This window comes from Rhinolophus ferrumequinum, chromosome 12, assembly GCF_004115265.2.
Source record: "Rhinolophus ferrumequinum isolate MPI-CBG mRhiFer1 chromosome 12, mRhiFer1_v1.p, whole genome shotgun sequence".
Lineage (NCBI taxonomy): Eukaryota > Metazoa > Chordata > Mammalia > Chiroptera > Rhinolophidae > Rhinolophus > Rhinolophus ferrumequinum.
Genome location: NC_046295.1, coordinates 35,265,032 through 35,282,395, shown reverse-complemented (window position 1 = coordinate 35,282,395; position 17,364 = coordinate 35,265,032). Strand labels below are relative to the sequence as shown.

At 34.9% G+C, this 17,364-nt stretch overlaps 1 protein-coding gene across 3 annotated transcripts in view; it reads right to left on the bottom strand.

Moving 5' to 3' along the window:
- The window catches only part of LOC117032196 (COBW domain-containing protein 2), a 40,623-nt gene extending 34,875 nt beyond the window's left edge, over positions 1-5,748 (bottom strand). The window contains exons 1-2 of one of the 3 annotated variants that reach the window (XM_033123516.1): positions 5,415-5,748; positions 1,973-2,059 (exon numbers count right to left, since the gene is read on the bottom strand). In XM_033123516.1, the coding sequence (XP_032979407.1) occupies positions 1,973-2,059; positions 5,415-5,568 (241 nt within the window). In that variant the 5' untranslated portion in view covers positions 5,569-5,748. Of the gene's footprint in view, positions 1-1,972; positions 2,060-4,765; positions 5,309-5,332 lie in introns of those variants that run through there. The other 2 variants (XM_033123517.1, XM_033123518.1) reach the window with 2 other exon arrangements.
- Positions 5,749-17,364: the final 11,616 nt, after the last annotated feature.

Sequence of the window (17,364 nt, the reverse complement as noted above, 5' to 3'; positions counted from 1 at the left end):
GAGGATACTCAATAATGAAGTGGATTTCAAAGTAGAAAATACATTTTATGACTTTTATTCTTTCATTCTATTCATGCAGCCTCAATATTTTAAACTATACTACTCTACATTATTTTAACTTTTATTTCTTCAAGAGGATTTAAGCCCCTAAAAAGGAAAACTCAAAATTAATGAATCAGTTACTTCCTCTTTAGGCCTCTTCTTTGCACACTCCCATTTCCGAATAAAGTAGCATTTTCAAAGGCACTCTCTCTTGTCCATGGCCAACTTTCCAGATAGAATAGTGTGTTTTATATATAAAGTTTTTATATGCCCTTCAACCTCTTAAGGGCTTTATCTATATTTGTCTTTTCATTCTTCCTCTAAACTACCTTTGTTTCTATTAGACAGCTACTCAGTACTCCCAGTATGAATTTAAAAACAGTTCATTTGAGGAAGTTTGCTTGGCCAATGTGATCATTTAAAAATTATATTTTAGTCAAATACACGTAAGTTTCCTAGCAAAGCTTACTTGAGAAAAAATAAAGTATATTTTAGATTCTGATGTACTTGTTATTATATAAGAATGATTTCAAATGTCTTATTTTTCCTCCAATAAAGAAATACACCAAAGCCAGGGAAGATTTCCCAATGTCCAGCAAAGCAAATGGCCAAAAACAGGGAGTAATTTTTCATTTATATATTGTTTGTTTATATTTCAGTTAGGTGATGATAAAGAGCTTTGAAAGGGGTTGCTACAGAATTCAAGGTGTAGAGAACATTAACAAAATATGAAGGAAAGTATTTCAAATGCTGTAAAGGACAAAATTGTGAAAAAATGATCCAAAAAGAATGAAGAAAAATAGTAAGAAATAATAAATGTAATCAGTGTCCAAAAGAAGATCAGTTAATAAGCAACTAGACTATAAGAAAAACTTAGGATTTTTATTTTGTCCAGCAAGACTTTTCTCTTTAGTTAACTGAAACCAGAAATTACGTTTAATAGGCCTCCCATCCTGTTCATAAAACCTAGTTTTACTAATTTACAACTAAAGATATAGTATACCTTAAGAAATATCCCAACAAGTTACATTTTTCAGTTAAAAGTAGCTTTTATTAAAATACACATGAGAGAAACTTATAAAAGTAATCAAAGAACTGTGTCTAATACTGCTGTATAGATTTTTTAAAACTATAATTCAATATTAAAGACAAAAAATTGGAATGTTAAATTGCATGTGTTTTCACAGACAACTGAAGTTTCTTGAGGATGAAGAGCCTATGTTCAACTTATTTTTAAACTCTTCAGTTTTAACTGCTTTGCAGACAATAAACATTCAATAAGGTAAATTTATAACTCACGCATTTTTAAATTTTTCAAAGGTTGCAATTAAACAATATAGTCAGTAAAAAAGCACCTTTCTAGTTCCTGAAAGAACTTTCTTTCATATCATGTATCACAGATTTTTACTTCTGGAGATGTTTCATGTAAAAATCTAATTAAATTCCATTGTTATGAATTCCAAAGTTATACAAAATAAAATTTTATAGAAATTATCTAATTTCAGTATGCATAATCTGTACAAAGTAAATCTTGACAGAAATTAACCTAATTTTCCAAAACTATCCACAATAACGTATTCACATAAGGCAGGGGGGTCAAAACTGCGGCCCACGGGCCAACTGCGGTCTGCAATCCATTAATTGGCCCACAGCAAATTCCAAAAATATATTTAGTTTACTTAAATTAACCAGGTGAGGCAATCCATACTTCACCTCAAGTGAGTGGCCCGGATACTTCACCTCAAGTGAGTGGCCCGGCTGTTTGTGTATTTTACCGAATATGGCCCTTGGTAAAAAACGATGAAAAAAGTTTGGACAACCCTGACATAAGGCATTGCATTTTCACTTTCAAATATGGACTATCAATTCACAAGTAGAATAAACTGTCCTACAAATTCTTGCAGCATAGCATTTATTGAACTTTACTTACCTTCCCCGAATTCATTTAAAATAACTGCTATTCGTTTACTATGTTGCTCTGTCAAAATATAGTTCAGAAGTGTGGTCTTCCCAGCACCTATAAAATATATTTGTTTTAAATAACAAAATTGAAAGATTAATTAACGCAAAAAAGATATAAAGAGTCCCAATGTTTTTAAAAATGTACATGCTATTTTTCAAATATTATTTAACTAAAACTATTCCAGAGGTAGATTAACGTCCCCTTTGAAATGTATTAAAAATGTTTTGTTGACATAACATTTTATATTTACAAATACTTCTACAAGTTGGATTGCACAGCTTTCTTCAACCTTGTGAAAAAAATAACATGCCTTCTACATAACTGTAATACAGTTAATATAAGGGCATCTTAATTCTTTATTAAATAAGAAATTATTGAAGTAATTATCCAAGGAACTAAGTACTCATGTAGTTTATAAAATGTAAAATATTTAAATCCCTTTGCATGATGATAATATTTCTTAGCCAAGAATATACTATTTAATTCCCTAAAATTTACATATAAAGACCTTTTATTTTAACATTCGTCATTAACCAGACATGACTTAAAACTGACTATATAGCTATTTTTCGTATGCTTAAAGCAATCTATAAAACTGATTTTATATATGTATCACACACACAGAAAATGGAGAATGGATATAGGAAATAAGACAGAATATTATTTAAAAAGATAAACTCATAAAGCTACACTAACTTTATCCAGTAGGGGGCATGTTAAACCTAATATGTTCAGCTGAAATAGAAGAAAAACATTTGTCTTGTGAGCCACAGACACCCAAGTTCAGAGATAAAAAAACAACCCTAAGTGCACAGCAGTATAGTTCAATTGTATAAATATATCATTTATCTATTTTTATGTTGGTGGACATTTGGGTTGTTTCTGCTATTACAAATAGTGCTAAGAACTTTTACATGTAGGTTATACACATCTTCTGAAGTAAATTTACAAGATTTCTAGGGTTTAACTAGGAGGGACTTACTGAGAATTAGGCTATTAATATCTTCAACAATTTTGGGGTTATTTGCCTTTAAAAGCTGTTGAAGGGATGGAAGGCTTGTGTTTAGTGTTTTAGGAAGCTCAACATCACTAAAGTGTGACATATCGAAGGGGAGGGACAGATCTTAAGGTGGCAGGGCAATGAAGAAATTCTTAAAATTAGTCCAAGTGTAAGACAGAGGCCCTGAACACGGGTGCTGCACCAGGTAGTGGCAGTGAAAATGGAAAGGAATGAGATGGAAGAGACCTAATAAAATTACTAGAGCTTAATAATTAACCATATTATGAAGCAATTTCATTCATTCAAAAGTCCACCATGGACCAGATCTTATACTGGGCCCTTGTGAAAAGTGTACAAGACAGAGACAATCCGTCTCTACCTTCATGAAGCTTAGAAACATTAAGGGAGTAGGATGTGGAGTGGAATTCAGATCAATAGAGAGCAATCACGTCACAGGATGATACACTTATTAGATGTGTAAGATGCTATGGAGCACCTAAGAGGGACACCTAGCCAGAGGCGTAAGAGCAAGAAGAAAAATATACCAGGAGCAAAAATACCTGGCATCTTGTAGAAGTAAAAGTAGTTCAATGTGGATGGGTCACAGTTTCACAGGCTAGAGGTTGTCAAGAGCCAGATCACATAGGACCTTGTAATGCATATTAAGGAATTTGAACTTTAACCCAAATGGGACCCACTGAAGGGTGTGACACAATCAGATTGACACTTATAAAGATCATTATGGAAGAGAACATATTAAACGGAAGGTTGACTAGGAAGCTTTTAGAGTATTCCAAGTGGCTGGGATCATAGGAGCAGGAGGATGAGGGAATGGTAACATGAAAGTTTGGACATGTTGAATTTGAGATGTCTGTGGGACATCAAAATATAAACTATCTGGGTGTGAAGTTCAAAGGATGGAGCGGGGCAACGGTTAAAAAGGAGAAGCCTGGGCAGTTAGGTCAGTTGGTTAGAACGTGGTGCTCTTAACAAGGTTGCCGATTTGATTCTCATGGGCCCCTGCGAGCTGCGCCCTCCACAACTATATTGAAACAACTACTTGACTTGGAGCTGATGGATCCTGGAAAAACACACTTAAACAAAAGTTAAAAAAAAAAAAGCCAAAGAAGCAGGTGGAAATATTAGGAAAATGTGATGGAAGCCAGAACAATGTCCCAAGAAAGAAAATGGTCAAGAATAAGCAGTGAAACTATCCCCCAGACTCAGCAACAAGGTTGCTGGCACGAGTCCTCACTCCTAAGCTTCGGACCATTCTCTCCAATGCTCTACTAACCTACCAAGTGAGCAAAAGGGGACAGCACAGGGGCAAGTCTGAACTACACTGTTCCCGGCAAGGAATCTGCTCAACTTCTCAGGAGAGCAGCCTCTGAGTCACAGTGGAAAAAGACCGAAAATAAGATCCTTTATTAGTCCTGAAGAAAAAAGAGAATAAACCTCCAGTCTACAAAGCAAACACTGGGAAACACCAGAGATTGAATTATTTTTATGTAAAAGGCCCTCAGGAGCACCAAGGTGCGTATGTCTCTAGGAGCATCTAGGAATGATACTACTTTCTGGAAATCATTTCAATTTTCTTACATTTCTTAACTCTTCCCACACTTGTTAATATGGTCAAATATTTATTCTAGCCCTTTTATTTAACTGTAAGGTTTTACAATACTTCTCAAACTTTTCCAATCAAGTACTTCTAGTGTAAGCGCATACACTGTCCTTCAGGAAATTGCAGCATGTTTACAAACCTATGAATTCGAGTGTCTCTGGGCATCCCGAGCGGCCTCAGTTTGAGAAACACCAGTCTTGGAGGGCAGAGATTTTATTCTTACTTTCTCCTACAGTGCTTTACAAACAGACCTCAGAAAAATGTCTGAGATTGGCTGGAAGAGACTAGCTTCTGGAAAAAGGGAATCCACTGAGGAATGGCTGGCATTTTCCGGGCAGGACACTCTTTAATGGTAACTGACTTACGAGGTCGGTATTTCGGCCCCATTCTGCAGATGAGAAAACCAACTCCAACAGGTGGCCGGTATTATTTCCATTTTCAAGTGAGGTAGATAAGCTTCAGAAAGCTAAGATAACTTGTTAAAGGTCACACGGATAATTAAGGGCTTGGATCTGGGCTTCAGACAGCAACACCGGAACTAGTTTCAAAATGCAAGGTTAACTGTCAACCTCACTTGATAAATGTGAATCTAACGCGGAAGAGTCTGGGCATCATTAACCCCCGGGATGAGAAGCATCCCATACTGGGAGCAAGTGACCCAGACCCTAACTCAGAGACATTTGCTATCGACCAGAAAGCCCCATACCTAAAAAGAAGAGGCACAGTCAGCCCCCAAAATCCCAGGATACCAGCGTTCACAGCATTTTCTGACCGGGATGGTTAGTTACCTAAATACCCGGTGATAATTGTGACTGGGATCTTAGCGCCAGGGCCAGACTTTTCCTCCTCCTCTCTTTGCTTCGTCTCAATGGGAACCAATTCAGGACAATCCTCCTCCGCCTGCTCCTCTTCCTCGTCCACAGCGCCAACAGCCTGTAACATCCCGGCCAACAGCACCACACACCTCTCCTTCAGTTCTCCAGAGCTGGGACCAGGACGCCAAGCAGCGGTTGCGCACGCCAAGCACGTCACGTCAGGCGCGGCCTTGACGTCCTCACGCCGCGACGCGTGGCTCCTCCCGATTTCGCCCCGATTACCTGGGCTCTGGCTGAGGACCGCCTCGCCCTTTAGCCACGCCCCCACAGGAGCTGGGCACGCCCCCAGGGCGTGTTCTCTGAACCGGGGCGGGGCGGGGCGGGGCGGGGCGGTGTTGTTAGTTTGGACCAACCTCCCTCTGACTGTCACTGTGTGCTCCCGCAGCCTTTCTAGCTAAGAGCAGATGGTAGGGCTGAGGTCAAGCTGGTTAGAACCTGGAGTCAGTAGCCTGCCTTAAACAGCTCCCACAGGGCATAGACTTTATCAACTTGACACGTTTTAGTATCATTAAAAAATCTTTTTAATTCATAGGGGAAAGAATGGGAGGCTAAAATAATACAATGTTAATTATAATTTTTCTACCTGAAGGAATAACCAGTGAAACCTTTCTCTTTTATAATTACATATTTTATATGTATATCCAAATTTTTACAATGTACATACATTATTTTCATTTATTGTTCTTTGTCATTATTTGTTTGGACCTTAGGTAACCTGAGTTCAACACTTTGCCTCTCCCCAAAGATTGTAACCACTATCATGAATTGATTATGGGCGATTCCTTATTCCCTCTTTTCTTTTTAGTTTTATCACATACTATCTATATGTACCTAGACAATATGCAGTTCAATTTTGCTTGTCTTTGAACTTCATAAAAAGAGTATCACACAAAATTTAAATTTCTGGGGTTAACTATATTTTTTCAACTCCACCGTTGTATTATATTCGGCAGTATTATGTGACTATAGAGAAATTTATGTATCCAATTCCAGTCTATGGTTTCCAGGTTTTGCTCTTATAAACAGCACTGAATGAACCTTCAGCATTACATTACTGCCTGAACAGAAACTGTTACAGCCCTGTCCACCTTCTCTTAACGTATTTCTTAGGCACATTCTTGCAGAGTCCCTTACTTGGCTCTGGCTGACTGTCCTGTTAAAGTCACTTATCTCTCATAAAGAGGAACCTGTGACCTATGAGGCTGGCTCAGTCAAGGTGATCAACAAGTATTGCTGTAACAATATGGACCCTCAGTCAAAGGCAAAAAGTTTTACCCAAAAGTCAGAAGTCAAATGCACCCCAAATGTCCATCACCTGATGAATGAATAAACAAAATTCGGTATATCCATATAATGGAAAATTATCTCACAATAAACATAAATAAAGTGCTGACACCTGCTACAAGATATATTAACCTTGAAATAATCACGCTGAGTGAAAGAAGGCATTCAGATACCACATATTGCATGTTTCCATATATTTGAAATGTCCAGAATAGGCAAATCTATATAAACAGAAAATATATTTGTTGTTAACAGGGACTGGGGGACTGAGGGCAGGCAGCACATGAGTACATTTTGGGGTGATGAATATGTTCTAAAATTGATTGTGGTGATGGTAACACAACTCTGAATATACTAAAAACCACTACTGAATTGTATGCCTTAAAGTAGGTATATGGAATATGAATTTTATCCCAATAAAGCTGCTATAAAAAAAGTTAAAAGCTCATCTGTGCATCAAAATGTGGTAGTGCCTGTGTGACTTTGCAGAGAAGCACCTGCCTCCAGTAGTTTTAAGTCCTGGCTTTCTGAGCAGAGTTGAATTAGAAGCTATTTGTGGTGATTTCCCAATTGAGCCATGCATAAGTACGAGTATAAATATTACAGCTCAATAAAATCTTTCCTTTAGCCCATTTCCATAATACTCTTCATCAAGATATCTATTGATGAATTTTGTGGAGTTGTGCCATTTTCTTTTCTGACTCTAGTAATTGGACAGAATTTAGTAAGCATGTGTCTGAAGTGGTGAGGGTTTTGATTTATTCATATATATAGCCTGCAATCTCAGCCCTCCTTACATATCTGGGTATGACTATTTTTACTTCTATCTTAACACAGGACCTACAAATTTTATCCATTCTACTTGTTGTTGTTTAATCCAAAATGTCTTTTAAAATAAGTTTTAAAATTCCTGAAGTATAATAGTGTAGAACCTATTAGAGTTTCTAACATAACTTTAAAATTTCCTCAGTTTTGCAATTTTACTTAGTCTCAGTCACTTTATGGTAAAACATCGACAACAACAATATTAGTGTGTGGATCCCTCACTATCATATAGGCATTGTGTTAAGCACATGAAATGCATTATCTAATTAAATCTGCAAGATAAATATTTGTATGCCCATTTTATAGAAACAGAAACTGAGGCTTAGAAAAGTTAAATATCTTGCTTGAGGTCATACATTTAGTAAATGACAGCACTGGAGATTAATCCAGTTCTTCCTGACACTAAATGTCATGCTTTTCTAAACCAGGGATGTGCAAACTTTTTCTGAAAAGGGCCAGGTAGTAAATATTTTAGGTTTCCCAGGTCAATAGACAAATTTGAGAATATCATATAAGTACTTACATAATAAGAGAGAAAACGTATTTCCACAAACTTTGAAATTTGAATGTCATATAATTTTCATATGTCACAAAATATTATTCTTTTAGTTTTTTTCAACCTGTTAAAAATGTAAAATTATTTTATTTTGTTTTTTATTAGTTTCAGGTTTACAAAACAATGTAATAGACATTTATACGTCTCACAAAATGATAATCCTCTGCCCCAATCTACTACCCTTCTGACGTCATATATAGCTGTTACAGTTTCACTGACTCTATTCCTTATGCTGTACTCCATATCCTGTGACTATATATATATATATATATATATATATATACACATATATATGTATGTATGTTAAATTATAGTTGACATTCATTATTATTCAGCTTCAGCTTCAGGTGTACACTGCAGTGGTCAGGCACCTACACCGTCCATGAAATGGTCTCCCCAATAAGACAAGTGTCCATCAAATACCCAACAAAATCTTTACAACATTATTCATCATATTCTCCAAACTGTCTTCTGTATCCCCGTGGCAATCTTGTGGTTACGGATTGTGCTTTCTAATCCCCTCATCTTCTCCCTCATCCCCACCCCCCTCCCATCTGGCAACCCTCAGTTTTTTCTCTATATATCTGAAACTGTTTCTGATTAGTTTGTACATTTATTCTATTCTTTAGATTCCACATATAAGTGAGATCATATGATATTTGTCTTTCTCCATCTGACTTATTTCTGTAAAAAATTTTTAAAAATGTGAAAATCATTCTTAATTTGTAGGCTGTACAGAAAGAGGCAGCAAACCATAGTGTGCCAACTAGTGATCTAAGCTAATATGCACTGCCTTGTTAAGCTGAATTAGATGAAATTTTGCAAAAATAGGTCAGCCTTGCTGTTTTAAACTCAGTTTGTAAATCATTCATCATTGCAACAACCCCCAGCCCTTAAAGTGTTAGGTACCAGAGTTATTACAGTGCTAAAAATTCAGAAGAAGGTATGAAGCTCTAAAACTTAATTTCTCCAACAGCACTGATACTTGGACTTGGAGAGACCCAAATGAGGCAGCATTTGAGTTTTTGCACTGTGGTAGGAGCCCTCCTGCGTTGGAGCAGAGTAGAGCCAAAAAGCTCTCAAGCTGTCTGGATTCCTGCAGCTCTGCTTCCGGGCAATAGCCCTGCATATGTCCTTTGGCACAATTCCCTGCCCCTCCCCTTTGCCTCATTTTCTTCCTTTGAATAGTTTTGATAGTTGCCAGGAGAAAAAGTGAGGACTGTAGCTTTATCCAAATCAGAGGAGAGCTAAAAATAATGCCAACTTAGTTTTATTTTGTTTGGTATTTGTTTTCTTTCTCAATTTTGCAACTTTCTGCAAAGCAAAGAACCCACTAGTGGCCGGGAATAGCTTCTGGTTTAGAGGAAAGGAAACTTGAGGATTTCGAAATTAACCTAGTTCGTCTTACATAGCTTTGGTTGATAGATAGATAGATAAATAAGTAAGTAAGTAAATAAATAAATAAATAAATAAAATGTTTCTTAAACACTTAATACTTATTGATTTATGTGCTGTTTTCATTACTAGCACATGAACTTAGTGGGAACACCTCTGTAAGGTCAGAGGCCAATGGCTTTCATTCTTGCAACTACTTTAATTAAGATAGAATATCAATACTCAAGTAACATAGAGTCCTCTGTTAAAATATAAAACCATTGTAAGGACATGAAATAATATTTTTTTCCTCAGAATAGTGAAGGAGAATGGCAGGTGAAATATGTACATTTCAGTGCTTTCAGAGAGTGTTACTTTCATTTCAAAGGTTGTCAGTAATATTATTTGAATTCATTACCTTAAGCTATTAAACCATGTTATTACTAAGACTTAGCTCATAGTCCAGTCACTTATAAATCAGTTTCCCACAAAATAAAAACAGTAATAAAAAAAGAAAGCACTATTCAAAGCCTGAGGGCTGGCCAACTAGAGTGGTGCACTATTCTGTAAGATATCCTCTCAGGCAAGGAGTGGGCATTGAACAGAGCTAAAAAAAAAAAACGTTGTGCAATGATTTATGTTGTAATAGTTTAGGAGACAGTCTAAATAATATCCTCTTCTATCGTCAGTAGAAATTTAAAAGTGACATTTGTGGCTTTATTTAAGTTTCACTTTCTAATTTTTATAGTTTTAGAGAAGTGTATGCCAAAATCCACGAGCAGCTGCTCATGATTTCTTAAATGTAAATAAAGACACAGAAACAAAAATGAAATATCTCCATTCTTTCTTCCTCTTACTATTCCTCCAAATCCTTTCAAAGAGTGTTTAGTTGCATGTAACTGAAATACTGTGCTTTCAGCAAAGCCAGGTCTTCCTGGTTTCAAGGCTAGGGTCTTCTGAGTCCCATAGCTCTGTCTCTCAATTAGGCACCAGAATTTCACTCTTGGAGAAAGATTTAAGAACTTTCTTTAGACTGGGTTATTTTTTTTCTCTTATTATTTCAACGTTTCCTTTCTGCCCTGAGTCTCAGTGTAGGCTGCTCCAAATACAGGGCAGCAGATGGATTCAACCCATCCAGTTACTTCCGGACCTCCGTCTCAATTACAGAATCTTTCTTTAGTGAACTTCCTTAACTTCAACATCTTTCAGCATACTTACTCTTTCTACAAACTACCTTTACTTTTTTTTTTAGCAGTCCTTCCAAACTTATGTGTATCATAACATGAAATTTTCTGAATTAGATACTGTGTTACTCATCCTCCCCTTCTTTCACCATAGCGGAACCCCTGATTTTCAAGCTACAGGTAGGGACATGACCTCCAGTATAAAGACTGCGCTAGACTTCCCAATCTTCCTTGCAGCTAGGTATGGCCATGTAAAGATGTTCTGGCTATTGGAATGTGTGCAGGGTGCCATGTGGCAGTTTCCTGGAACTTAGCTTCCTTCATTCCTTCCTTCATCTTGCTGCCTGGCATGTAGGAGTGATGGCTGGAGCACTTCTTGTTTACTGAGAATGGGAGCCACGTGCTACAGGTGGGGGACGGAGCAAGGACCTGGAAGCAGCTTGCCCCTGAGGACTGCAATGGAGAGGAAAAGGACTTTTTGTGTTGTTTAAATTTCTGTTTATGTCACTGAAATGAAACCTAATCAATAGAGACGTTTATTTGTTTAATCATCTTTAAAATAAAGTAAATAACACCTGAATGTATTCTAATTAGAAAAAAAAATCAAACAATAGTAAAAGTATTTAGGGTAAAAAGTGAAAATCTCTCTTAGTACCCTTAGTCTCATTCCCATTCCTTAATGTTATGTAACCATGGTGAACAATTTAAGACATTAATCCAGAATTTTTTTGTCCAATACTATCTTGGCCACTGTCATGGTAATCTGACATTTTTCTATGCATTTGTATACATTTGTAGATTTTGTTTTTAACATAAGTAGGAACAAACAAATAGACTTTGTTCTGGAACTTGCTTTCTTCAATTAACAACATGTGATGATTTTTCCTTCTCACTAGAGTTAGAACTACATCATTCATTCATCACATGATATTCCTTAATAGAGATATATTATAACTATGTCCTCATCTTTTTGCAAAGGACACATAGATTGATTAGGCACTTCTCCAAAACATGCTCAAAAGGTAAATTCAACAGATTCTCAAGAAATATAAGAAAGTATTCTGACAAGCTAAAGCTTGAGCATTTGATCACAAAATTTATTCCTATTCCAGCTTGATATTTTAGAATTGTTAGCTTCTTATTAAATTACTGTAGTTCAGTTGTGAAATATTAAGTTTTAAATTTAGTTAATTGTAGCATTTATTTCTTGTCAACAGTTCTGAGTTACTTATAATTAATGTGATTCCATGCATATACTGTATTTATTTTACAAAAAAAACTTGTGTTTTGGATTGTGTATTTACTATGCATACATTTACATATAGACTTTTATAATTTAGTTGTAGTTAGTGCGTTTTTTGGCAGCAGTGTACAATACACAGATTAAAATTCATTTCTGAGTTTCTGCTTGGAGAAAAATGAGTTTACATATTGTGTCTTGATTATAGTGTTGCTTTGTGCTTACATTATAGCTTAGCTCTTTAAAGCCCTGTGTAACACTACTAGAAACTATTAGTAGATAGAATATTAATCTATATACTTTTACATCATGATGAATTCCTTTTACTTCATATATTTAAGTTTATGAAATGCTGTAAACCACACAAGCTAGTTATGATGATGGCAACAGATAGCTTTAGCATATTTCATTATGTACTAATAAATACAAAATATGTATAGAAATGGTATTTATATAAATATGTATAATTATATGAGGATAATAAAGTTGTTAGTGTTGTTTGCCTTTGAGGGAGAGGGAATAGGTGATATGGGTGGCACATAAAAAGGAGTGGGAAAAAGAAGCCCCTCCCCCACCCAATGGGAAAAAAAAGGCCTTTAAAAATAACACATATAAAATACAAAAATTAAAAATGTGTTTATAATATAATTATGTTTAGATAAAATTGTATATATTTGAATATATGTGTATGCATACATATGTATTCAGAAAATTATAATAGAAAGAGAAAGTAATACATATGAGTACTGATTTGTAGAATAACAATAATAAATGTGAGGTAAAAAAAGGAATTTGCTTGTAATGTATGTAGTATGATTCCACTTCATTAAAAATTAAAACAAAATCATTATATATGTACAAGTAAGTATGAGTATGTATATATGTATATGTATGTGGATGGTGACATATGTATGTGGAAGCCATATGTTTGGAAAGACAGACATTCTCGTAATACCATAGGCTACCTCAGGGAGGTAGTATAGGTGATAGAGGCAACTGGGGAAGAGAAGAAACGGTTGCCTTTTATTTATTTTTTTAAAAATCTTTGTATTATATCATTGGTCACAAAAGTATCTACAATTTTTTAAACATGAGAATTAAACATTTTTAAGTAAATAAGATATTTATGTATCAGCAACCTTTTTATGGAAGGCAAATTTTAAAATGTCTATCAAAATATTACACATTTGACCTAGAAATTCTACTGCTAGGAATTTATCCTATACGTATATAGGATATATACGTATATAAACGTACATATATTCGTGTATCCATAAGTATATAGGATAAATTCCTAGCAGTAGAATATATATACATTTATGACAGTCATAGTAGTATTTTTTAAAGGTAAAATATTGAGAATATCCTACCTATCCACCCATAGAGATATAGTTAAATAAATTTGGCTCATACATACATAGAAATACTATGGTAAAGTAAGGCTTTGCATCGTATTTATATATGAAACTGCTAGAAACACCTTTATTTTGAACAGCCTCCAAGAAAAAGTTGGACAGAAAGGATCTGAGTGAAGCCTTCTGATTAACCAGAGAAACTACAGTATAAAATGGTGAATTTTGATCACAAGTGTGGTAAATTCATATACGGCTTAAACACATTTAGTTTTCTATAATATATAACCTATAGATTAAATAAATAATTATGATTTCCTTTAAGAAACATGTTTATAAGCTTTCTGGTCATTATATGCTTTATAGTAAAAGATTACATTCCAGGAGCTTAAGTAAAAACTTTGATGTTAACAATTGACTCTCCTGGAGAGTTACTTGCTCTTTTTCAGTAAACATTGAAGAGAAAAACTATTTAACAGAAACAGAGCATTCATAGCCCTTTGCTCTATCTGTCCAGTGCTCTTCGTTCATTGTGCTTCTGTAGTCACCAGAATATATGATTCACTTTATTATCTTTACTGAGCAGAATAATAAACGGAGCAGTACTTTGAATTCGAAAAGCTCTTGGGTCAATAAGAGTCTATCTTTCCAAGGTTTGCACCAAATATCATTGTGACCCATGATTTCTCTTTTAATATTAAGCAAAGCAGAATCAAAAATTTTAGGTTTAAAATGTATTATTACACTAATACAAGAGTCACTAAAAAGTTATGTTGTTAGGTAGAAAAAGAAAAATGCAGAATAGTATGTATAGTGCGGTTCCACTGGGAGGGGAGGGAATAAATAAAATAATATTTATTTTTGTATATTTAAAGATGTGTCTTTAATGTATTTTCTTACTGCTTTTTGAACAATGCGTAGAATTTTGGTCATCACTTCACCATTAATTTCTTATCAATCCATTGCCACCTTCCCAGCTGAAAGGTTGAACTTTTAACTTTTTAACTTTTCATTTTGAAACTAGTTCAAAATAACTTACAAAAGTTACAAAAATAGTATAGAAATTTCCACATACCCTTCATCCTGTTTCCCCTAATTTTAATATCTCACACAATCACAATACAATTATCAAAAGCAGGAAATTAACGTTGACACAATACTATTAACTAATCTACAGACCTCATTCAAGTTTTGCTATTTGTCCCACTAACATTCATTTTCTGGAGCAGGATCCAATACAGGATTTCTCATGGCACTTAATTGTCGCACCTCCTTAGCCTACTTTAATCAGGGGCATTTCTCAGTTTTGTCTTTCATAACCTTGACACTTTTGAAGAGTACTGATGAGTTATATTGTAGAATGTCCCTCAGTTTTGCTTTGTCTCGTGCTTCCTCAGGATTAAATTCAGGTTATACATCTTTTGGCAGGAATATCACACATTGATGTTATTACCCTTCTCCGTGCATCACTTCAGAGGGCACATGATATCCATACATCCCTTTACTGGTGATGTCAATTTTGGTCACTTGGTTAAAATGGTGTCTGCCAGGTATCTCCACCATAATGTGACTATTTTCCCCATTGTAGTTAATAAGTAGTTAGTGGGCAGATTCTTTGAGACTATGTAAATATCTTATTTTTCATCACACTTCAGCTCACTAATTTTATCACCCATTATTCTTTTTTAAAACTACAGCTTTATTAACAAATAATTTTCCTAGCATAAAATTCACCAATTTTAAGTGTACAATTCAGTGGTTTTAATATATTTATACAGTTACGAAATGATCACCACAATCTAGTTATAGAGCACTTCCAACATCCCAGAAAGGTCTTTTTGTCTTTGTTTACAATCAATCTCTCTACCTCGGCCTCAGGCAACCACTGATCTGTTCTGTGTCTTTGTTTACACACTATATTAATACTGAATTTTTTCTCATTATTTATTTGCTTGATGTTTTTGCCTTTGTTTATCTATACATGAACAGACACAGAGAGTTTAGCAATGAGAAGACTTAAATCTAACACATTGTTTGGTATTTGACACAGGACACTGACCAGCCTGGAAGTCAAGAGACATGGCAAGTCATTCACTGACATCAGACTACGAGTGAAAACAGACTTTGGGTATTCTACATATTAGCAGGACCTGAATGATCCAATTGCTTTAGATCTTTAATGAATTCATAAAAGTCATCCCAAATAAATTCTCTCCCTGGATATGTAAAGTCAAAAGCATAATTTTTGATATCTTACAAGCACCAAGAAATTCTGATTTTATCAAGTCACCCTGTGTTGGAAAAACATAAGGTCCAGAGGTTTCGTTTCTTTACTTTGTTTTGCTTTGCATTGCTTTGGCTTGTCAGTTTTAGAGGTCTTCACTCCTAAGTCTACTGATTAATATTTTCATCCAGAGCCAATTTTACTAACCCAGTGCAATATACTTTCAGGAACATTATATCTTTCCTATACCCTTCAAAAGAGCATGAAAAAGCTTCATCCTTTTAGATCTGCCAACTGCCAGCATATAGGCCAAAGGTAGCCCACAGTTGTGGTTTTTGTGTAAAGCATTGTCTCAAAAATCAGAACATTTTCATTTGTAAAAATTTATATATCTGCTTCTCTTGAAAAAAAATCCTTAAATCTAGTGATACTGGGCCCATGTTTCCATAGCTAGAGCTAAGCAGTGGCAGTCCACTTGAAGAATATTGTATGTTTGTTCAATTTGCCAAGTTCCTAAATACTCCCTATTCAGTTACACGGAGACTGCTTCACTCATTTAAGCTCCTTGCCTATCCCATTGGGCATTTCAGTTTGCTTATCTTAGGTTCAAACCTGAGCAACAACTGTTGGTATTTTTTTAATTGAGCCATAACAAACAGAATAAAGCCCTCTAATCTTAAGTGTACATATTTTTTTCTACATGTGTACAAAACCACAGATCTGTACACAGAAAAATTTAACTCTTTTTCATCCCTCACCCAATACATGTCACTATTTCCGCCTCTCCGCACTTCCAATGTGTTTATCTTGGTTACATTAATATTTAATATTAGTGATATTCACAGTTGAGCTTCATGGTGTCCTATAAGTATTTTTTCCCTACTCAACTTTTCATTTTTCCTTAAGTTAATGCTTTCCTTGTTTTTGTTCTTTTAATTTTGTTTACTTATTATCATTTACTTATCACCAATTCATTTCAAACTCTTAATCACTTGTTTAAATATCCTTTTCATATGTTAAAAAGGATCAGCTATTCCTTTAATTTCACATTCTTAAAGAAATCTATCCTGGGGTCTTATGACACCTTGATCTTGGACTTCCAGCCTCTAGAACTGTGAGGTAATAAATTTCTATTATTATCCTCACCCAGTCTGTGATATTTTCTTATAATAGTCCTAGTAAATGAATACATCAGTATTTTTGAAATTGCACAACAATATGCCTTGGAGTGGGTCTAATTTTGTCCATTATCTGGGCACTCAGTAACTCTTACAATCTGTAAACTCATGTCTCCTCCTTGAATTTTCTGGAATTATTTTATTGATAATTTCCTTTCTTCTGTTTGTCTCTATGGAACTCCACTTATGCAGCTCTTGAACTTATTCTGGGTCCTCTAATTTTCTTTTCTCTTATTTTCCACCTCTTTGTACTTTTGCTCTTCCTAGGAGATTTGCCCAACTTTGTCATCCAAACTTTCTTTGATTTTTTTTTTATTCCACTAGCATATATATTTTTCAAATTTCCCCAAGCCCCTTTTACTCCCTGAATGTTCCTTTAAAAAAATAACAAAATATTCTTGTTTCATGGGTGCAATATCACCTCTTATCCCTCTCTGGATATTTTTTGTCTTTTAAAAAATATCTTTAAAGATTTTTATTAAAAATACAGCTAATGTACAATATTATATGAGTTTCTGGGGTATACCATAGTTACGCAACATTTATATACCTAAAACAGTGATCACCATAATGAGTGTAGCAACCATCTGATACTGTACTATGCTATCACAATATTATTGACTGTATTCCCTCAGCTGTACATTAC